The sequence below is a fragment of the Poecilia latipinna genome, unplaced genomic scaffold (genome assembly GCF_001443285.1).
Source record: "Poecilia latipinna isolate Pla-1442-1.1 unplaced genomic scaffold, P_latipinna-1.0 Scaffold2008, whole genome shotgun sequence".
NCBI classification, from domain to species: domain Eukaryota; kingdom Metazoa; phylum Chordata; class Actinopteri; order Cyprinodontiformes; family Poeciliidae; genus Poecilia; species Poecilia latipinna.
In genome coordinates, this window is record NW_015114624.1 from 95,110 (window position 1) to 119,069 (window position 23,960).

At 40.5% G+C, this 23,960-nt stretch overlaps 1 protein-coding gene and 1 long non-coding RNA gene across 4 annotated transcripts in view; one reads left to right on the forward strand and one right to left on the reverse strand.

Annotated features, from left to right (window-relative positions):
* Window positions 1-23,915, reverse strand: part of fgf12a (fibroblast growth factor 12a) — a 37,079-nt gene extending 13,164 nt beyond the window's left edge. The window contains exons 1-4 of one of the 3 annotated variants that reach the window (XM_015016335.1): window positions 13,946-14,879; window positions 12,539-12,586; window positions 7,797-7,907; window positions 1,391-1,494 (exon numbers count right to left, since the gene is read on the reverse strand). In XM_015016335.1, the coding sequence (XP_014871821.1) occupies window positions 1,391-1,494; window positions 7,797-7,907; window positions 12,539-12,586; window positions 13,946-14,141 (459 nt within the window). In that variant the 5' untranslated portion in view covers window positions 14,142-14,879. Of the gene's footprint in view, window positions 1-1,390; window positions 1,495-7,796; window positions 7,908-12,538; window positions 12,587-13,945; window positions 14,880-23,399 lie in introns of those variants that run through there. The other 2 variants (XM_015016337.1, XM_015016336.1) reach the window with 2 other exon arrangements.
* On the forward strand, window positions 15,777-21,925 carry LOC106935716 (uncharacterized). Its single transcript, XR_001421952.1, has 2 exons — window positions 15,777-17,803; window positions 18,421-21,925. It is a non-coding gene; the product is annotated as an uncharacterized LOC106935716 (long non-coding RNA).
* Window positions 23,916-23,960: the final 45 nt, after the last annotated feature.

A 23,960-nucleotide genomic window follows, 5' to 3' on the forward strand; every position in this document is an offset into this window, starting at 1 on the left:
GGCCCCGGGTCAAAAACATTAAAACCCCCCGACCAAAAAAAGTTTTTTTTTTTGTTTTTTTTTTTTTTTTTTTTTTGCAAGCAGATTCTGTCACTGCTTTGTTACTGTGAAGGCACCAGCAGAGGCAAGAACAAGACTAAAGCTGCAGCTTAATGAATTCTGACTTAACTTTTCTTTCGAAGGATGTCAAGTAGAAGAAATAATATTACAGATACTTTGTTTTAATTTACATAAATGATGACTTTTGTCAGCTAAAAGAATTAAACAGAAATGTTTTTTTTTTAATTATTATTAAAGTGTAGCCTAAATTTCACAATGTAATCTTGTGGACTATTTTCCAGTGACAATTTGGCTCTAATTCCACTCTGATGATGATGACAGCGTTGCAATCTGCCAACAAGTGCAGCTGCTCCAGGAAAATTGTCATAATAAAACAAAGTTTATGTAAGCAAAAAGAAAGATAAAAATTAAACGGATATAAATATGAGGGCACGGTTACAAAGGCAATAACATAATCATGATGCAAACTGGTGAATGATTTTATGACTTCTATGTATTTTAAAACTTTATTTCAGGCAACATAATTTAAAGAATAATGAAAGTTATTGGAGCTGTGAACTTTGTAGTGAACTAAGTATTTCATATGAACATTAATTAAATAATCTTAACTTGACTGGACTGAATTTAGACTAGTTAGCCACAAATGAGGAGGAAAGGAGGACATTTGGCACCCCAGATAGAGTAAAGCTGCTAAAGTGAAATAACAATCATTTTAATAATATTAAAAATATAATTAAGTTGTATGTACAGTCGTATAGCACCAGTGATTTTCATGTCTTGGGATCTTTCTACCAATAAAATAAATCTGTTCAAATTAAAAGCTGGATTCCTCTATCTTCTCAGTGTAATATTATTTCACTGCAGTAAAATACAAATATCACACATAATTTCCAGGGGCATCAATAAATATGGACGACGCCGTGTTTAATAATGATTGTGCAGTGTAAAAGGAATTTTGAATAGAAATGAAAGTTGAGCAATTCAATAAAATTTGTGTTTATAGTTGCCAGTTTAGCCCTTTATTAGCAGCCAGTGCAAGAGAAGAGAATCCCTTTTAGAAAAGAAGCACAAAACTCAGCGGCAAATTAAATGCAAAACATGTGCTGTACTTCTTCAAAGACAGTGGGAGGGGGGGGCAACACAAAACCACATCTAAGAGGAGCCACTGAACTGAGCAGAGATAAAAGGCTTTGAATAAGCTCAGTATTTACAGCAATGGAATATTAAAACAGACAACGACCAGAACAATTGCGAAACATGTGTAAGTGAATAATTACGCGTGACAGCGATGGAGAAATTTGCACAATCCATCAGCCCGGCTGGAGCTTACCGAGCTGTAGAGCATGCCCTCGCCATTCATGGCGATGTAGAAGCCGCTCTTCACCCCTTGGATGGCCACCACTCTCAGACCCACGGGAATAAGATTAAACAGGGCTGCAGAGCGGAGCAGATTGAAGCAGAGGCAGGGAGGCACAGAGAGGCAGAGACAAAGGAGACACATCAAATACAAAAAGGACAGAACAGAACAATTGAGTTTGAACTTAATTCTTGACTGTACAAGCCTTGATCTGTGGTTTTTGGCTATCCGTCAGCAGCGGAGGGAACAGGACACGGGTAATAGGGACACTTCGCGGTGAAGTGTTGCTGGTAAATAAGAAATCTGAAGGTATATGTTGACGGCTAACGAACAGAAGGACACATACCGTACTACCACATATCCTTCTCATCAGATCTGGCTGGCTCATTTAAACACTAGAGAGAGGTTGAGATTTTAAGAGCGGTAGCCATCTCACACAAATTTAGCACAAGTGTGTAACAAGGTGTTAAGCAAATTATTATTTCACTGTAGCTGCATAATTTCATGTAAGAAATTTTAGAACAATGTGTCCTTTAATTTGAGTACATTTATTCAGTAAGTAAAACCAAATGACCAGCGGTGGAAGATGCCTCTTGTGTTCCACCATCACAAACGTAAACAAGTATAACTTGCTAAGCTCCACTGACACTTCTGAAACCTTAATTACACTGCGTTTATGTACGTAAACAAGTCTGCCTGTTGCTGAAGTTGTCAAGTGTCACTGTCCTAAAGCTTTCAAAGTTAGGCATCGAGGTTAGGCAGCATAGACACTAGGGGGCGGTTCTGACTTAGCTTCCAAATTCAGAGCAACGTTTTAGACAATACAAGGTGGAAGAAATTTGACAATGTACAGTCTGAGAAATTGAAATAAATGGGGGCGCTACATTACACGTGACTGTTTAACACATTGTGACAAGTTGATTCAGGAAACAAGACGTTCTGTCGTTATTTTTTCATCCTCGTCATCATTTCCCTTCCTTTGGCTGATTGCCACTCGAGCTACACCGCGCAACACTGCTGCCGTGAACACCAGTGGCACTGCTCTATTTGCTACATTGAAACAGGCGTCCACAAGCTCTCTGATTAAATAGGCAGCAAACGAAGGCAGAAGATGGACAGAAAATCCTGTCCATATGCATCTTATTTAGCGTCGGGTATAAATGAGCCTTCGCAGGAACTGCGCCTTAACTGATTGTGTCAGTTAAGACTGATATTGAGATTTACAGCAGTGACTCAACGAAGGAACACCAATTGCTGTCTGGTTCTACACTGCTTTTGCACACAAAGGTTTGGGTTTTGTCAGCATCTGTTTTAACTAATTAATGCAAGTAATTGTCCTTATATCACTGTATAGTTTGGGTTTCTACTAGGTTGTTCTGCCTGAGGAGTGTTACTCTGTTTCTACTTAGCATATAGTAAAAAAAATATAGGTAGTCTATAGGAGTAGGATGATGATTGTCATTCGTTGCCTCTGTTTGTTCTCCTGACTGAGCCATGACTTTGACGGACATTAGCCTGGTGAAGGTGTGAGGCACTCTTTACCTGCAGGGAACTCCATGCATAGCTGAAATGATTGCTCTGCAAGTGCCGATGGGGACTATCAGATAAAACTGGCAGGGAAAAGCAGAGACGTGCCAACACAGGTCAGTCCTCTGAGCTGATTCAATTTCACTCAATAAATATCGACATGCTGCTTTTGCCTGCCAATGGTTTAAACCTGCCCTCGGGCCACTGCAGGCCGGCCATTCATAAAAGCCTATAAATGAACGGAGTTCAACTTTCAATTTACTTTGTCAGACTCAAGATTTTTCTTTTTATTTCCTCTCCTCATAATTTCCGTGACCATTGGTTCTTCTCAGACAGAGCTTGTAAAAAGTGCCATTCACAACTTATCCCGGCTTGAAAACACATAAAATATAGCATGCTGCAGAACTATTGTACTTTAGTTCTGGTCCGTTGTTCTTGCACTAATCTGTCATCTAAAATCATTTATTGAATTGACAGGAGTCGGCAGTCGGCTATCGTTTAAACGTCCGGCTTTTCTATTTTCAGCCACTGATTGATTTCATTATTACAGCAGCACTGACTCCTGTAAAGAGTATCTGATGACTATCCTGAAGGTGATTCTTCTTCTTTAATACCCCCCTCAGACAAAAGAGAGAGGTCTGGATGGCACGGGGAGCATTTAAGAGATTTCTTGGGGTCTTCTTTTTTTAAAAAAAAAAAAAAAAAAAAACAGGACATAAAGTGGGTTGAAACGCATCAGTAAAGTAAAAATCCTTGAAAACGGCAAATCTTCCCGCAGAACGGTAATCGTCTTGAAGTAAATCCTGCAGTTAGGCTGAGGAAATTTTATTTAACGTGAAGACTGCCAGCATTGCAGGAATTACTCATAAAAGGTTTAAAAGGACATCCGGCCAAATGGGAAACATGAAAAGCATTTGCTCACACTCAAAAATAAACTCCAAATCCAGATCCAGCCACTAAATTGTTTGTCTTGTAGTAGTCCTGTTGCACCTGTGGTTATTAGATTATATTTAATTTGACATTTTGGACCGTGATCAATATAACAAAATAAGTTATTTTATTAAACTATACTGAGGGAAATGTAAGGGAGAATATAAACAATGTAAATTTAACACAATATAAATACCTATTCTACGTAAAAAGCTTTTTTCAATTTTAATCTGCACAAAAGCCCAAGTTCTCATTAATATCCCGACCTTTAATTTCAACATCAGTTTCCCCAAAGAGAACTGTCAGAGACCAGTCCAAGACACTAATAGATGCTGAGCAAAATTTTCAGCAGGGAGCCCGATTTTCAGCCAACAGAGGATGAAGTCTTCTGTAACTTTGGTAAACTTTGAAATATTAACCAAACTTAGACATAACCAGCAGAAATGGTGAAATTAGCCTTGACGTGTGATGATTCTCGTAATTTTCAAATTATAATAGTTTTTGTTATTATGTAATCCATCTGATGCACTTGTGAAACTGTGATGTATGAGTTTAGTTGTGGTTACAGTGATAATAATTCACAAAGTTTCCAATGCATAGGGCTTTCTTGGCATCAATGTGAGTGTGTGGTATTTGCTAATTTACCTTAGTTGCTATTTTAGATTTAAATATTTAAATATTATGAAATGCCAACATATACTATCGCAAATCTCACTTGTGAAAATGTGTTAAACCCCTCGGTTGTTTAAAAAGGTTTATGAGGTGGGTCTGTTTGATGAGGTGCCAACTGATGTCAGCTTTAATTGAAATCATCTTAACATAAGTTGACGCAAAGTGCCAAAACAAGATGCTGTCAAAATGTTAATTTGGGGAGCCTGTGCTCCCTGTCTAACAAGCTAGAAACATTCCCACGTGTAAAACAGTCAGATGATTGGATAAATTTATGGTTAATGACCAACAGTACTGACCAAGGTTAAATTATTGGTCAAGGAGTGATGGTAGGGACATAACTTAAGGTTGGGCAACACATTATTTAGAGTGATGATTTACAGCTGAACTGAGACTTTATGTTAAAAGGCTGCTGTGTGTGTTATCTTCAGAAAAAGTTTATGGTCATCAGTGCTACATGGAGAGTTAAAGATTAAGACTGGCAGGTGTCTCATTACCAACAGACTGTGCAGTTAATTACCGAGTTTGATCAACTGATTAATCACCGTTCAGATTTAAACAGGCAGTTCGTTTAATTAATCATGTTTCATTTCAGTCGTTTTGGTGTACAGCTTTGCATGTAAGCCAAACTTCAACTAAAGCATGTAAATTTACTTTACTTATTCCAGAGTTCAAAACAAAGCAAAACACTTTGAAATGAGTCACGTTTCATCATGCTTGTGCCGAGCTTCTGCCTCACAGAGCAGCCACCGTGCTAGCAGCAGCAGCAATTAGCAAACGCCTGGTGGAAGTGCAGAGCTTATCATACAAACTAATTCTCAGTCCAACCTTCCTAAGAACATTGCTAAAGGCTTAATGAAAGAGCATTGTTGGTAACGTGCTGAAGGCGGAGTGTCCGAAAGAGTAGGAACTTCTTAAAGAGACAGAGGCCCAATTTCAAAGTGTCAAATTGTGTAGTCAAATTTGTTTTAAGCTATGTATATATAAACAGCATTTTTATAACAACAGAAGGAAGCCGTTACTTGACTGTGCAATAAAATAGCACTATGTGCCTGTAAAGTTCATAATATCGCCCCGCTACTTTAACTGCTCCATTATTTAATCTTCACTTTCATTGGATTTGATTTAGGGGTATCAGATTAAACATAAATATTGTACCAATTACCTTCCATTTTACATCTATGAGCAACTTTGTGTGGCTCCATCACATAAAAGCCCATTAAAAAAAAAAAAAAAATCATTAAATAAACACAGAATTTGTGACTTTAATACAAAAAAACTTCCAAGAGGTATGGGTACTTCCTCAAATACGTTTTATGGGGCAAAATGGTGCGATGGCAGTTTAACATCATTCTGGTGGCTAAAAAAACAAATGCACAAAAAAAAATTGTTTATGTAAAATATCATCGGATTTAGAATACAAAACTGCATTGAAAATAGTATCAATTTAAATGTACATGTATATGTGACATGTACATTTGAAAAAAAAATAAAAACTATGCTCCATGCACAACCAGTCGCACTCATAGTGTAAGTGAGTGAAATTGGTTGGGGGTTTATTTGTCACAACAAACGGTTTTGTGCTATTCTCAGCACAACCATCCGTTGCGGGAATACAGCAAATAATCAAAAAGTAAATTAGGTTCAGTCTGAGCTCATGTTGTGCGAAGCATGCGGACAGCACGTGCTGCCTGGAAATAAATTACCGTATTCCATCTGCCAGGGCTGAGGATGCAGCAGGTCAGAAGGTGATGTGGTTCAAGGGTGTGGGTAATCTATTATTCTAATAATCCACCCCGGCAATCAATGGTTCACTGCAAAGAGCTGCATACTAAATATCCCTGCTCCATTTTCATTACTTTTCGGTTGCGTTGTGTGTTTATGTACTCTGCAGAAAACACTCTGGATTTCTCTTGAACAACCTGTGGCTTTCCGCTGCTCCTTCCGTGTCTTCCTTCGGACTGTGTACGAGCTCGAGGCATCTCGAATGGAGAATTATTCATTGGGCACAAATGGAAGGTGGTATTTTTAGTTTGCTACGGCTGAATTATTCACCGCATTCCTCCAGCCAGGGGCCAGCGGGACTGCTTAACTAAAGGATTACCACGAGGTGGGGAAACCCTCCACAATACAATAAAATCCTGCACTCCAGAACACAATAGAGGTACCTAAAATATCAATTTAAAAAAAAAGTGCTTAACTTGCACAGACAAAATGCAATATGTCAATTTTCTTATGCTGTAATCTACTTTGTCCTGAAGACCTTCATTTGTTGAAAATAGCTTTAACTCAACCAGCATCCTCATCGTAAAATATAAAGTGACGTTTGATGGGGAGAGGTTTTTTTTTTTTTTTTTTCCCCACTACATGACTGCTGCTATCCCGCAGCTCTGGCTCCAGCTTCCTTCAAGATTGGCAGGATGTTTTAGAGAAGAAAGGTCATGATTAGTTTCCTGACTGGCTTCCGTCCAGAGTGGTAGTGTCATCATTATTGCTCTGATGACCGTTCTGCGCTGACATATATTTATTCCCTGATGCTACATGGGAAAGTCTTTTCAAAGAAGCATCCAGCAGTTCAAGATAGAAGCGTAGATGATTTTATTTCTCTGCTTATTTATTTATTTATTGCTCTGCAAAGGCATTTTCTTACATGGATCATTATGGAAATGCTTTTGGAAGACTTGGAAGAGGTGGCTCAAGGATGGATCTTTGTGGCAAGAAATTCCAGGGGAAAGTAAAATGGTTTCCAAATTTTCATTTGACCATCTTAAATTGTTTTCTTAAGCAACAGCAAAACGTGACACTAAAGCAGAACTACATTAATGCAAAATCAGAAGGAATGTTGGGATTTGTCTGAATCACAAGTTTGAACAATCTCAATACTTGTTTTACGCTGTGGAAAGCGTAACGTTGTCAAGAGAAAGTGAGAGCTCTTAAACCATTGAATAACCATTTGACACATTTTCTTTCCCTGTGATTGCATAACCAGATGCAGGAATGAGGGCATGCTGCGCTGTGAAGATGACTGAACAATTCCCTTCAAAATGCTGAATTTCAGAGGAGAAAATTCATTTTAGGAAGGCCCTAAGCTAATTTTGGAGCACGTTAAGCTGCCCCCTCTCCCCCAGCCCATGTACCAGTTGCATAAGAATGATGGTTAAGTGTATATAATGTGGCAAAATGTTATATAACCAGCTGACTCACGAACCGGTAAAACATTTGGAAGCAGCAGCCTCTGTAATGCTCCACTCACTGTTGTCGCTGTTCTCGTCCTTGCTGCCGTCGATGGTCCCATCCGGCTGCATCTGCAGGTAGAAGCCCTGCTGGCTGAACAGTCGCGTCACGATGCCTTTCAGCTGTGGCTCTGAAATGCACAAGTTCACGCACGCACACGGGCAACACACACACCACACGCATACACAACCACCAGAGGCAGAGCCACGGCAGCATCCCCGACATAGAACGTGTCAGAACGAGAGTCGCGCGGCAATGGAAAAACATTTTACCGTACTTACAGCACTTTCACACACAAACGATAATTCTGAGCTATTTCAAATGCCAAAAATCATCACATACAATTCACGGAGGGAAATAACAGTATCATCATCTACAACAGAGTGCACAGGCTGTGGAAGACGGAGTGTTCAGATAATAGTGATTAAATTTAATAGATTAACAGTTTTTTTTTATTATTATTATCTCTAGACAGCACATGCACTATTACTGGGATCCCTGGTGAAGATGTAGCCTTAAAATATGTTGTTTATGAGACTTGCTGATCCCAAGATGTCGCTCTTAAACAGCAAGATGTTTTTAGACTTCCTGACCACCACACTCAATGAGCATGGTCACTAAATAAACCTGCAGATTTGGACAGCCTTGTTTATTATGGATTAAAATAAATGTCACACTGGGTAACTTTTTGCATTTTGCTTTTTATTTATTTAAAGCATTAAGTACAAATAATATTGAGTCGTGTTGATTTTATTTCCCACATTAAATAAATGTGCCTAAGTTAAAGGTTAGGTTTTACTTTCTTTCAGAGTGGAATTAAATAAAAAAATGCATTTCATTATTTCAAGGCTTTTCTGCACCAGGAGTTGGAAGTATTTTATTGTTTAAACCTCTGGAAACAAATGCAAACTTTTTTTTTCTGTGAATATATTTTATAAAGATCATATTCAGTTTTTTAACCCAGAGAAAGATGGGTAATCACTCCATGATCAATCTCACCTTTGACTGAATGAATTACTTAACCTCACAATCCAACCTCCACAGCTTTCACAATTTAAAAATAACTAACAGCACTAAACATTTCAGGACATACATTTCAGTCTTACCAGCTGTTGAAAGGTTTATGCCATCTGCCGCATCACTTTATGAAAATATAAACGGTTGCACAACTGGCACACTTTTACAGTAGGAGAAAAAGCAATGAAAATGCACTTATTTTTCTGTAATTTATTGCAGCTAATGCAGGAAAAGTGGATGTTTTAGACCACTTGGAGGTGTTTTCAAACTTAAATCTTGAGTAACTGCGGTTACGGAGTGAATGTCGCTGATATGTAAACTTAATCCTCTAATTTTATAGGTAGGTTGTTTGAAGTGAACGGACACACAGGTATTTCTTGATGTTATAAAAAGCTGTTGCGGCTTCTTTTTTAACATTGCAATAACCCCAAATCGACCCCTATCTTTGAGGTGCAGGACTTCTGGCAATTTGTCAGATCGTTACTCGGAGTTCTTTACACTCTTGAAGTGAGCAGGTGGAAACGAAAATTAGCTCAGGGCAACAAAAGCGTCAGGGCCCCTAGCAATGCCAAGACAAAATTACAGTACAGGTGTAGAAAACGATCTTTATCCCGGAGATGCTCAGCCTGCAGTCTGTCCACTGTTAGAAAAGCTTTTGATTTTTGTGCAAAAGTAAAACACAACCATTGTTATAAAGCAGAGATTTTGGCTCCGCACAGCGCAGTGGTGGAAAACTGCGCTGTTTCTGCTGCTTTTAAAACTAATTGTCTGGAGATTTTTTCATTTGGTTTTAAGTAATAATATCCTTAAAAATTGGACAGTGATTATATACTGTGCTAATGAACATTATTCATTTTCATGAACATTATTAGCACTTTCAACTGTCTTTAGCATCATATGTTTTGTGATTAGTGAGGAACTCCATCAAACTGCTCTTCTGCAAAATTGTTTTCACTGGCAGGGCAGATTGGGCAACTTTTTCATGAGCGCAACATAGACACTGAACTATGCTGCTCTACTTACCAATGAATTTTTCTTGCATTTATACCTTTAAAAGGATATTTTAAACCAAAATGTCAGGTTTTTTTTAAAATAAGCTCATTTTCAGACACGTCATTTTGTCCTCCTTTTGCATACGTTACTGCATCTGTATTGAATGGAGGCGATCCGCCTGTGGTTCTGCTGAAGTGTAATAGAAGCCCAGGTTGCTTTTTTAGCAGCCATATTGTTGAAAAATAATTGGGTTAGTGTCTCTCATTCTTGATAATACTCATAGATACTTTGTGAGGTTCAGGCAAGGGTGACTATGTAGGCAAATAAAGCACTGGAACAGTATCGTCGCTGAACCAAACACATTGCTGCTGGAAAATGAAATCAGTGTCTCCATAAGACGTCTCCATAAAGCAAGCATGCAGTGCTCTAAAATTTCCTGGAAGGTGGCTGAGTTTACTGTGGACTTCAAAAATGTTGGTGACATGGCAACCTCAAATCATCACTGACTGGCAACCTCACTGGACTTCAAGCAACATGGATTCAGATTAATTAAGTGCATCTGCTCAATATTGCAGAAAAACAATATTGAGCGTCTTTCACAATGATGTATTTTTTTTTTTTTTTTTGCAGTATCCAGATAAAACTGCTTTGATTTGAGTGCCAAAACAATATTTCAGCATACAACTGTTATCTTGCAAGTTATACGTATATCTCCCGCTAGAGTTTAGTGGGAAACACAAAAAGTCATGGTGGGCCATGCCTTGAGTTTGACATGATATTTGGAGGCTCAACCTTTGCCTTTTGAGTTAATTAGGTGATTAGGGTGTGACACTATAAATACCCAATATTAAAATTTTCACAATATTCAAATTTTCTGAGACACTGAATTTTGGCATATTTCACTGCCTGTAAGCCATAATCATCCAAATACAGGGTATAAATGCTTGAAATGTTTTAGTCCCTGTGTAATAAATGTATGTAGTATGTAGGCTTAACTTTCTAAAATGAGTGACAAAAAAAAATTGCTCCATCTTATTGAATAATAAAAAATTTTGATGTACCTGTAGAAGTGACATTAGGATGTGTTGGGAAGTCAGGAGTGCTTTCATCAAGATCTTTTTTTTATTTTTTTATTTCTGACTGGTCTATTACTGGTCAGGGCTGACTGAGCTAAAAATCGCCTGACTTCAGTTACCGTTGCATCACTGTGCAGAGTTATATTTATTTAAGGGTTGCTGAAAAGTGTGATGAGGAATCATACTTTATGTTCACGTGTATCTGACGCAATGTCACAAAGTCCCTCAATGTTTGCTGTATGTGTGTATTTGCCTCTGGAAAAGAAGAATATAGTAGGAATTAGCCAGACTGTCCTCCAAGTTCACAAGAGTTGGAGGACACGCAATTAATTTCAGTCTGGTCAGACACAAAGTATCCTAAATGATTTAGCAAAAATAAACAGTCAGAGACTTGCTTTCTTGAGAAAGAAAGACGGCTTTAGCCCGATCCTAATTCAACAGCAATAACAGATGGGATCTGCTCCAAAGCTGATTGCTCCAATAATTACAAGTGTCTGAGATTTATTCACATTGTAAAAAATATATAAAAAAATAAAAGAAGGCACAAGCGAATGGAAAGGGGGAGCAAGCCGAAAGAGTTAGCCAAGTAGTGACCCAGAGCGAGAGCGAGTTCACGTCTGCTCAACTGTACATCATCCCTGACCGTCAATTCCCAACTCACCTACCCCTGGGTTAGTGCCATCAATTCCTAGGACAGGCCCTTCATCATCCATCACGGGCAGGTTGAGGAAGAATGAGAGTGTGTGTGTGTTTATGCGTGTGTGCGAAAGCACATGGGAGTGTACACATCAGTAAATCACGTGTGGTAACTACGCTTCCATAAATTACGGCAACAGTGCAGCCCAGAGCAATGGCTGACGGCTCATCAGTTCCAGTCATTTAGCAGAGAGCGATTGTACTGTACACATGTGTATTAGTGTGCGTGAAGGTGTAAACAGATTCCTGCAGCTTGCGTTTGTGCATGAAAAATGACTTTCAATGACAACAAAAACTTGAGATCATTGTATGGGTGTACGGACCATTAGAACGACAATAGATTTACTTCATATCAATGCAGAAAGACAAAAACATTCAGGTACACTGACGGATGGCATCATGACCAATGAGATGGTGAATGATCACCTGCTCTGAAAACGTATTCCACAAGAAAGAAAACACATCATAGTAATGTACACCAATATACACACAATATCAACCTGTACTCCACTTACACAGTTGTAAGCAACACAGATTTACAGACACACAACGAGGGACGAGAATAAAAACAGAGTCAACACTGATTGGCGGAGAAAATGAGACTGGAAATGAAAGGAGGCAGAAAGGAGAAAGAGCAACAGACGACCTGCTGGAGGATAGCTTGAGCTCGGTACGGGTGTGTGTGGGGGGGGGAGTACGAAATTAAGCTTAATTTTTTTTTTAAGAAAATAGCCACACAAAGGGGGAAATGAAGAAAAAGAATAAAGAAGGCGAAAATCAGCGAGGGAGTGGGTCGTCGGCTGTCAGACAGGTGTTGAGGCCCCCCAGCCCTTCCATTCCCCGTTTGTTTCCTCTCACAAACACCCGACCCCTAACCACCCACCACCCCTCCCTGGCCGAGGAGGTTGTCGACATGGGCGCGAGATGGAGTGGAGACGAGGAAAACACAGCAAACACGGATGGAGGCTGAGCTACTGACCTAGCCTGCAGCCCTTATGGGACACCTGTGGAGGTTTCAAGGGTGCATCTTACGAAGGGGGGAAGGGGGGATAAGAGGAAAAACAACAGTCTTTTAAACAGGCAGAATTCATCAGTTCTCCAGTGTATCTGCTATTTATGGCAATGCATCAGTGCAAATGTAAGGATAATCAAACATAAGACACACAGCATCTTTGCCTTTCCTGCCTCCCTAATCAGATCTGAGGAATTACCTACCAACCAAATGGTACCGAGAAGCTTGACTAATTTGCTCTACATGTAGTTACTAAGATTTAGGAAATTTGTGGCTCTATGGGCACAGATATTGTTTGCTGAGGCTCCACGGACGACATCGTATTAGTCTGTCTGGCTTTAAGTGGAGGAACACGGGTTGACTGCATCTGTTGTCCTTTCATTCTGCCTTAAAAATTGATGTCTGTCCGCCTCATCCCTCATCAGACTGTCTGCGGGACTCTGAGTGGACCGGGCTGTCGTTCATCAGACAACAGAACTATCTGGATGAAGGGGGAGGTGGAGGTGCGGGGGACTAGGGTGCAGGAGGGAATGGGAAGAGGAGGTGGCGGTGACTTGCAAGACTAGGCTGTTATCTGTACACCATGCAGGGCAGAACCAGAGGAATCAGACAGGGAGAAGGCTGGACCTCGAAGTTTGGTGGGGGAACAGAGGCGACGAGTACGTCGATACGGCTCTCAGAGGCAGAGGGCTATTCCTCCCTTCGCTGCAGTAAAGCTCCCTGTCTGCAATAAACATTTACCATTAAAAACATTTAATCTCAAAAGAGCCTTGGTGCACTGCGGTGCGGCTTATCTCCCCTCTGTTGCCCCAATCTGCATTAATATTGAATTAGGTCATTTAAAGCAGCTTTCCCTTCCCCCTGTGCATTCAATTTGCCTTTGTATTTGGGTTTGGAATGGGGGGTGAGGGTGGGGTACAAGAGAGTGGGTGGGAGCCTATTAGTCTATACGTGTGAGAGAACAGAACCTTCTCAGGTTTTATTTGAAATCTATTGTGTTTGAAAGCAATTTTAGTTCAACGTAGCTAATTATTCTTAATGGAGTTCAGTGAGAAACTAAAGGAATAACGTCACGGGAGGCAGTGTTTGCTTTACAGTCAGACAGCTCCTGTGCCTCATGTACAGGACCGACAGATAACAAGAGGACATGCAGTAAAGAAACAGGTGGATTTTTCTAACGAAAAATCAACCGTCTCAGATTAAAGCCCCTGACTGCAGTATAATGTTTCTGCTACTCAAAGAGGGGCGGGTTGCGCAGGGGGTCTGGATGGGTAGGGGGTGTGGGGGGGGGGGGATTGTTTCCCTACATACACACAACACACATCTGTAATAAAAAGAATAACAAAAAATAAAAATGAAATTGTCCCCACTGACCTGGTCGCCGCCGAACGGGTCTTTTCTTGCCGCTACAAAAACGGACTTTGCTGAAGACCCCCAAGAAATGCCTCTCGCAGAGAGAGCGGGGGTCTTTGCTGGGGCTGGGGCGACGTTTCGAAGTGGAGACGCGGTCGCTGTTGGATTCCCTCGCCTGGCGTTTCTGCCGGATCAGGGAGCTGGCGATAGCAGCCATCTGCCCGAACCCGATCAGCAAAGAAAGAGTCTATGGTCGCCGCCGGCAGAGGTCGGGTCTGGATGCGCTCCCCTTTGCGTGGTACACGAGCACACGGGACAGGATACAGAACGTCGCTTCTGGGTCTCGGTCCGCCGAGAGTTTTTAACTAAATGTCATCCTGATCAGACAATCCTGTGAGTCCCGCGCATCGTTTGCTTGCTTGCATGCCATGCACCGTCTTTGAGGAGACAGTTGCATGTAACTGTTCCGAGTTTCGGTCGCACCCGACGGGGGGGCGGAGTGAGGAAGCGTGAAATCAGCACTTACCGATCCAGGGACATAAACCTACGGGCAGGGCCGCTGGGGGCCGGAATATGAGGCGTGAAAACATGCAACAGTGTTCGGAGGTCGGTGCAGCGGCGTTGTCATTGGAGAGCCTCAGGTATTCCAGGTGAACGGCGCCGCGTCAAAAAAAAAAAAAAAAAAAAAAAAAACGAGCACGAATCCTCCTCTGCACAGCAGGTCCGTCCTGAGGATCCCTGACGCCTCTTTAATTATGCGTTTCCACCTAAAGCCGAGCAATGCGCGCCTCTGCGTGCGGAAAAAAGAAGCAAGGTTGTCCTAACTTCCTTTGGTTGTTGTTTCACATCGTCACCTCCGCGCACATTGAACAATGAGACCGTCCGCCGCCGGTTCAGACAGGAGCCCATATAAGCCCAGTTCCCTGTTCCGTCGATGGTACCTCTACATGCAGTCTGAAGAAAAAAAAAAAAAAAAAAAAAAGAAAAAAAAATGGAATCGGCAGCAGAGGCTTTACTCTGCAAGGATGCTGCAGCGCTGGAAATGAAGCCAGCGGGGAGCGATTTGTGTCTGAGGAGCAACAATTAGTTGAAACGAAAGTGCTTTCTGTTGTAGCACACAAATAATGAGTTTTTTCTCTCTCTCTCTCTTCCAAACGCAGTCGGTGAGTTACATCGCCGACGAGGGCTGAATGGTCCACAGTCTCCCCCTTTTCTGCCTCCCTCTCTCTCTCTCTCTTTCTCTCTCTCTCGCTCCACTTTCTCTCCCCTCTCCCTCGCTAACTCTTCTAACGCAATCATACGTGATTGAGGTTCGTATTAGGAATTCACAGGGATTGTTCAGGGATAGATTGATTATCTCTCGATGGAAATATAGAACTAAAAAGCAGATCAAATAGGGAAAAAAGGAGAAGGGTTAAATGCTGTGTGCCTTTTGCGTTAGGAAAAATGGGTTCTTCATGGAGAACATTTTTTATCTTTCATTTACAGTCTGTTGGTATAGAATTTGTGATGATGCCAGCTGCAAATCAGTTAACTAAGACTGACACAATTACATCTAACTGTTAGGAAAGCAATTTGTCGATAATTTTTGGGCTTTCACCCACATCTTCACCCCAGCTCTTTTTTTTTATAGAAAACATACATAACATACTAGTTTGGTTATAAAACTCCATGCAACAGGTTTGGGCAAACAAAAGGCATGAATGGCCAATAAAGCAAAGACAAAACACATGAACGGATATGATTAAATAATAAATGACATGTATAAATGACAACGTACTGACATATTTAAAGATCAAAACGTTACAAACTTCGCCATGCACATTTTAGCAACTCTTGGTTCAAGACCTCAACGCTCCCCATTTTTTCAGAGATATAACACAGTTCCTTTCAAAAGCATTCATACTGCATACAGACTTTCAAGTTTAGAACAACAAACATCAGTATGTTTTATCTGGATCTGATATGGGTGATCAGAACACATTAGTGCAAGGTTGTGATATGGAAAGGAAAGGTCACATAGTTTTAATTTCCTCTTTTTAAATTAAAAAGATGATTTTAATTATTGGGCTATATGAAATCCAAATGTCCACAACAGCACCCAAGTATTAATCAACTCACGTGTGCATTCAGCTCTGTTCTCCTGTGGTTACGCCTGCAGCTTCTTTCTCTTAGTATTTGCCCAGTTTTTGAGTACACTCACTCTGAAGGAGAGCGGTCAATAAATCAATAATTTTACTGTTGCAAAAACATAGCAAGGCATCATTTCACATGCAGTTATTCATTGCAACGACAGTATACAGCTTTAAACAAATGAAAACCATCAAAAAAATAATTAATCAATGCAAAAGCAGCAAAGACTTGCTAAATGATGCCTCCTTCAAGAATGATTTACTCTAGCCATTTGTCTGCTAATCTAAAACAGACAAATGGCTGTTTTGATGAGAAATAACTATTTCTCATCAAATAGTTATTTGATGAGAAAGACTTCTGCAGACTTTGAGGATTTTCAGTTTTTCAGTCATCTCCTCCTCGTTAATCTTCCTCAATAAAACAAAACCTGTCGTGATTATAAGGCTCAGTTTCCTTTGACAAGTCAGACCTTTGTTTTTAGTTGTCTTCGTCAAAGCAGCATGTCTTATGCTGGCAGCAGTTTATGTGATGAGTTCTAGCTCTCTATTAGACTCCCCATTGTCACATTTAATTCATTGCACTTGAGTTGTGTCCTTGTGTCAATCCCACTTGAAATCCACCAAATATAGAGAAATACAATGAAAGTTAGAGAATTGGTCATTGTGGCGCCACAAAGAATTGTGTCCATGGCACCAAAATGGTCCTGGACCCACCAAACGCCCAGACTGGGCTGCTCTCATCATCCGGGACGTTTAAATGCCCACCGGATATTCCGCCATATCCTCTGAAGGGAAAACTCTTGCAAAAAATACAGACGTGAGTGGGAAGACACACATTCCCTGAACAGCTTCTGTGAGGATTAATAGCATGCACGTTTTTCAAATTGTGTCAGTGAGTGAATTTAGCACTCTGTGAATTTAGCATTCTGTCTGCCTGATAGCAGACAGAATGGATCAGGAGAGCATCACAGTGGACAAGTAAGAACGCAGAAAACTCAGCTTTCAGTGTTACAACTACTCAATCTACTACTGAGACAGATATGGTGGAACATTATGTTATGATTGATTCAGTTTAATATTGTAATTTTAGAAGAATATTGTGGATCAAATCAGGCAAGAAACCAATAAATGTGAGGAGTAGCTAAGCAGGGTTGGATTATAAAACTATATTCTAATCTACAAACATCTTAGAGAGCACTTCTTCAATCCAAGATCCAAACATGAAAAAAAAAAGTATGGCACAATTGCAAACCTAGCCAGATATGGCAGTCCATTTAAACTAGCAGGCTGGGCAAGGAGAGCATTAATCAGAAAGCCAAGAGACTCAAAGTGACTCATGAGGAGCTGCAGAGGTCTAAAGCTCAGGCGCTGCACTTAAGAAAATGCCAATGATGGAATAGTGGTTACAAGAAAGCCATTGTTTAAAAAAAAAAAAAACAATAAGAAGTCCTGCTCTAGTTGGAAAAAGGTTCTCTAGAACAGAATTGAAATATTTGTATTCAAAATGCTTTGTGTGATAGAAAAGAAACATTGAAAGTTATCCTTTGCAAAACATGGTGTTGGTGGTGGTATGATGCAGTGAGGATTATTTGTCAAGGCCTTGGAAGTTAAATGAGGTTAAATATAGGATGATTCTGAAAGAAAATCTTCTATGGACTGCATAGACGTGAGACAGAGGTGAACTTTCCACTTCCAGCTGGACTACCGCCTGACCGACACAGCTACAAAGGAAACGTTTATAGCAAATGTAACAGTTATGGGCTATGCAGTTAACTGTGGCTACAAGAGCAGCATCAGAAGATGGTTCTTTCAGGAGCCTGAGGTGTGAATGAAGACACGAAGCAATGGTTTTGGTTTTAGTTTTGGTGTATATATTAGTGTTTTGGGAAAAGAAAAAAAAAACAGACAATTACAAATGCACAATGAGAGACAAATTAACTCAAAATAAATCAATTCCAAGATCATAGAGTTCTTGTTCTTCGTCCTTAGCTCGCCATCCTTGGACTCAGATGAGGATCTGACCCATCATGAATAAAAAAAAAATAAAAAAAAACGACCTTTGGGAAGAAAGTGGGGCGTACTAGACTGCAATTAGCTGTTTCAATCCCGGTGACGGCCCAGGTAACGGACGCCAACAGTTCAATAGATCAAATCAGTGGATGCAAAGATTTCGATGAATTTGCCAGGATGAATTTGCAGGAAGATGCCAAACAGCCAGCCACAATCACAGTGGAACAGGTGATGAAGTTCAACTGTGCGCTGGAGGTGGGGCTTTAAATAAGTTAGCAAGTTTGGGGCAAAACAGGAAGTGGGCCCGCAAAAATAAAAGTCTTTACTAATTGACTAATTGCGGGTTACACAAAGTATACTTTCATCAGAGTGCTCGGGTTAAAGTATGGAGTGAAATCCAACTAAAAATTTTTGGCAAGTCTTCCAAAGTGACCTTTTAGAATAATGCATGATTTTCTGCATGCGAACATCGTTGAGAAGCATGCAAACATGTGCTTGGCAATAGGTTTGTATTCAAAATAGATTAAAAGCTAAGCTGACAGAGACCATTGTTTGTTGTTTATGAACAGATGCAAAAATTGCCGGACAAAAACGCAAGAGGTCAGCAAACTTCCTGCATCCCCATGATGAAACAGCATGAAACATTTAAAGGCTTTCTCCGTGACTTTGCTTGACATTCTCTACCCAAACCAAATCTGTTCCGACAGCAAGATCAGGGGGGGGGGGAAATGTAGATAGATCTACATATTTAAAGGACATGGGATAAGAATATGGCACTGGTTAGTCTTTTGGCTGATGTTTAATGTGAGTGACAGAAAGGCAAATATAGACAGTTAGAAAAAGACAAAAACAATGGAAAAATAAGCTCTTTCCATTCCGTGACTAAAATAAATGGTCAAAATGTGTAATTAGAAACGAGCAATTGACTCAATAAGATTCAGAACAAATACTTGTCATTAGGCATTGTGCTATGCCTAATGATGGGAGGTAGAAATCATTATGCCACTGCGGTATTCAGAAATATATCAACAACATTAATTGTTATATATCGTGCTGTTGTGTGCAACAGCATGGTACTGAGCGTACAGACAGGCTGTGTGGTGTGAAGCACAAAGGCAACGTCTCAGAAATGAGCGGGACCATGTTGGACCTGAGCGCTACGTAAGTGGACATATGTCTTTGTCAGAAAAAGATAAAGTATACCCTTTCAAGAATCTGCTTAACTTCCTCATTCCACTGCAGACGACTAGTGTTCACTTCCTGGAGAGATTTACACAACAGCAGGGAAACAGTTCTGCACACGCTTAATGCATAAGGAGACATATTTTTTTTAATTGTCTCACTGTTTTGTTGTGTTTTTTTACATAAGCTTCTGTTTCATAAGTGTGGCATATACAATTGTGAAGGTTTAATTGCATCAGTCCAAATCTTCTCTGTGAACATACAGATGCTACACTGCAGCACATAACTGAAGTAAAACAAAGCAAAGCCTCAGCATACCTGCGGTCCCCAAATCGCTTGTTTCTGTCTGATGCCATCTTGTGGTTAAAAAAATGAACCACAGCGTGATAAGAGGAGAGAGAAGAAAAAAAAAAAGTCTACGTCCAACTTTCAAGTTTCTCACTTCTGAGTGTCCTTGAAATACCTCGCAGATTTGTTGACTCACAACAGCCGGAGCAAAATTTCATAGCGTAATGTCTACTCAACTTTCTCGCTGAGTCTGTAGGAGGCTGAAGTGCCGAAATGTGAGAAAATGAAAGCAATCCCACTGCTCAGACTGCTTGTTCAACACACTTCTAGTATTGACAAAAATCATCACATAAACGTGAGAAGTTTGTGCTATTAAAGCGCTAACCCCACTGAAAAGACGAGACAAACATTAAAACTACTGTCTGGGCAAAAACAGTGAGGCAAATCATTAAAATCAGCATTTGTCCAGTGAGGATAATCATAGTTACCCAATTTAAAACCACATTAGCATTCACTAAAGCCTGGAAACTAACCATGTAGCTACCAATCAATTCAGTAAGAAACCACTTACAAACATTTATTTCTCTACTTTGGTGTCCACCAGAAAACCTTCTCTTTCAGTCGGGACCTTCTCGGTTTGAAATTTTGAGATGTTACCAACACAAAAGTTGATGTTTTTCATTGGGGTTTAATGTCAAATATAGGCAAAAACCATCTTATAATTGTGCCACACATATATCTATTCAACCCGCTTTACTGTGATAACCCTAAAGAAAATCCAGAGTAAACAACTTCCTTCCTCTAGTCGGTAAAAAGAGTCCACTTGCATGCAATTTAATCTCATAGAGCTCCTGTGAAAGAACACACCAGCCACATCAGGGATAAAGCTGTGCAGAAGTTTAAAGCAGGGTCAGGTTATAAAACTGTATCTAAAGCTTTGAACATCTAACAGAGCGCTGTTCCGTCTGACATCTGAAAATGAAAAGAGCAAGATCAAACTTAAAACCTACCAAGACATGGCTGTCTGCATAAACTGAAGGCAAGAGGCCAATGATAAGATAAAAGGAGCTGCAGAGATTCGCAGCCCAGTTGGGAGAATTTTTTTTTAATCATATAAAATATTAGTTGTGCACTTCCTAAATATTCCTTTTGTGAAAGGCTGATAAGAAAAGGGCATTTTTAAAAGAAAGTTAAAAAAAAATAAAAATAAAAAATAGAAGTCCAATTAGCCAGTTGGATTAGCTCCGGTCTTGTTTGATGAGACTAAAAGGCTAAAAGACGAAAGTTTTTTGGCCTGCATACAAAATTAATACTACACATTACTGTAAACTCATCATCATCACTGGTAAACATGGTGGTAACTGCATCATGCAGTGAGAATGATTTACGTCAGCAGGAACAGAGTTGATAGGAAGATGAAAAAAGTGTGCCAACTTTTGAAGAAAACATGCCAAGTACTACAAAAGGCTGGACAAAAGGTAGAAGGACAGCAATCCGAAACATGCAGCCAGAGCTTGAATGAAGTGGTCTAAATCAAAGCATATTCATGTGTATGACACAATGGCGGAGTAAAAGCACACATCTGAGTCCAATAAAGAATCAATGGCAAAACTTGAAGGTTAGGCTTTATAGACAGCCTCCATCCAATCTAAGTGAGTTTTAGTCATTTTTACTTTTATTTTTTTGCTGATCTATCACATAAAAACCCCCAATAAAATACATTAGCATTTGTGTTTGTAACGTGACAAAACATGAACAAGTCTTACGTTGATAAGCTGATAAGTCTTCTCACAACACAAACAGAAAAATAAACACATGTCTGAATAGCAGCTGCTGCATTTAAATTCTTCTAAATAGGCTACAGTCAGCAAAATGAGATCCTCAGGTTAACGTTTGCAGAAAACAACCCAGGTGCTCGACTCGCACAATGAGGGAAAGCAGGTGCAAACATGTATGCCAACTCCAAAAGCCCATTCACGAAAACATCTTGAGGTTAGTTTTTTTTATTTTTTTAATCCAGACTGAACACATTGATTAAAAAAAGAAAAGTTTTCTCTCTTCCTTCTGCTTATTATTGACTGAAAAAAAAAATATATGCAGAGAAAGTAAATAAAGCACTGCAGAGAACAATGTCTGTTAAGAGATCTTCTTCCTAACAAGCACAGACCTGCTTTATTGTACCAATTATTTACTCAGCAGTTTCAAAATTGCTTAGTAATCAAACATTCCCCAAATTATCATGATACACAGTGGGGCCAGCGGTTAGACCACTACCAGAACAACTCCCAAGTTCAACTTCAAAAATATGTATATATATATTTTTGCTACAGTTTGCTATGTCTTACTCCTCTGTGGCCTTACTTGCACATCCCTCTACGAGTTATCAAAACTAATAAATTCAGCAATATTTTTAACTTCAACTTGAGACAGATGCTTTGGGGGAACTCGTGGATTTAAGTATTGCGTCCATTTCTGTCAACACCTTTGAGCTGACTACTGAAGTTTTGATTGAGGTCACCCGGTTCAGGTAACAGCGAGCTGAGATGCGGGAGAAGGGACTGTCAGGGCTTTCAGTTGGAGCCCTGCAGATCCCAGTGTGCGCGCTGCTTTTGGTCCAAACTACCTCGAAGGAATCAGCTATGCTTAATGGAGTTTCTAATTGTCTGCCCTGAATTTCACAAATTGAGAGGTGACAAAAGGAGGCACCAGGCGAAACAATGCAGAGTTTTCCTTGTGTAAAAACTGGTCCGTTTTTTTTTTTTTTTTTTTTTTTTTTGGTTTAGTTTTTTTTAATGCCTTTTAAAACAGGAACAGTTATGTCACAAGTGAACAACTGTAGCAATGCAGTCAGCTGCCTCTGAGATGACTAAAGGACATAGGAGTGATCTCAGGCTTTTTGCCAAACAGGTAAGTGGTGGTTGTGTACAGATATGTGTGTGTGTGTGTGTGTGTGTGTGTGTGTGTGTGTGTGTGTGTGTGTGTGTGTGTGTGTGTGTGTGATGACAGTTAGTGTTGATATTATGCAGTATAGTACATTGTCTGCATTTGAAAAGTCTGGTTCAATAAGAATGTGTCATATCCAAGTTATACCTCTGTTATGACATGCGCTGAACGACTTAAGTCAAAGTAAAGTCTGTGGGTTGTTTTTGTTGTTATGAGAGTCTGAATAGTAGCTACACAAAACAGATTTTCAGAGATTTTCTTTCAACTAAAGGACCGATTTTTTTTTTTTTTAAGTTTGGTTGATCAGTTGTGACGTGAGAGCTCTTTAAAACCAATTCTGACGTGAAAAGTTTGAATCACTGCCCTAGAGTGAGTCTGCTATGGCGCTATCCACGGTGCTGAAGCAGGCTGCTAGTTTTGGGGCCCTCTCAGGAGCTCTTTCTGGGCCCCCTGAAGTTTAATAACTTGATCCCTGCATTGCCTCTTTATTTATTTATTTATTTTTTATTTTTTTATTGGCTCGCTTCAGACGGAGCACTGTAAATATACAGCCCGGCTGGGGCGAAGTATCTGGAGCTATCTGTGTCCTCTTGGTGCCGACTGGCTGAAGCCATCTGCGGCGGGCGCAGACTGCACACAAAACTCGGGACAAACGCGAGGAGCGCAAGGACTGAGAAGAAAAGGCTCTCTGCTGCAGACTCGGAGGATGTTAAACACTCGAGTGTTTAATGAAACCTATCCACCCCGCACCCCTCCTCCTTTCCTCATTCGCATCCTCTCCCCCTTCTTTTTTAATAACATTCTTTCTTTCTTTTTTTTTTCTCCCCCTTACCCCCCACCTCCCCTCCCCTCTGTCACTCAAGAGAGAAAGCATGCAAAGCAAAGCAAAGGCAGCTGTTGAAGCTATGTTTGTCTCTCACCGTCGGTGATAGTGGTCGACTTCGATCGTTGTCCACAGAAACACTGCAGCATATGCGCTCCTTTCTGAAGGAATGGCCTCAGAATCCTCATTGATTTGGGTTGGTGGGAGCCTTTCCTCAATCCAAACAATCGGACAGCGCTATCACAACACAGAAGGGTCAGGCAGCATAGCGTTGCCAGCCAGCCAGCCTCTCTCCGCAGGCTTCGCGGCAGCCCCTCAAAACGCCAGAAGGGCACAGTCTGCGGGACAAATTACGCTAAAACGAGGCATCTTGAGTGATCCCCCCTCCCCGCCACCCGTCTCTCTCTCTCTCTCTCTCTCTCTCTCCCTCTCTTTTCCCTTTCTAGTGCTATCTCACTCTCCCACAAGTCTATCCACGGTCATTCGCGTCCTCAAACTCCTCTCCCGCCACGGCAAGGCAACGCAAGGACGTTACAATGTGCTCTTTTTTTTTTTTTTTAATTGTAGCTACATCCTCTGCCTCCGCGTCTTTCCCGGCAGCGGACGTAAAAAAAAAAAAAAAAAGCAGGAACGCGAGGGGAGAAGGGAGAGACTGCGG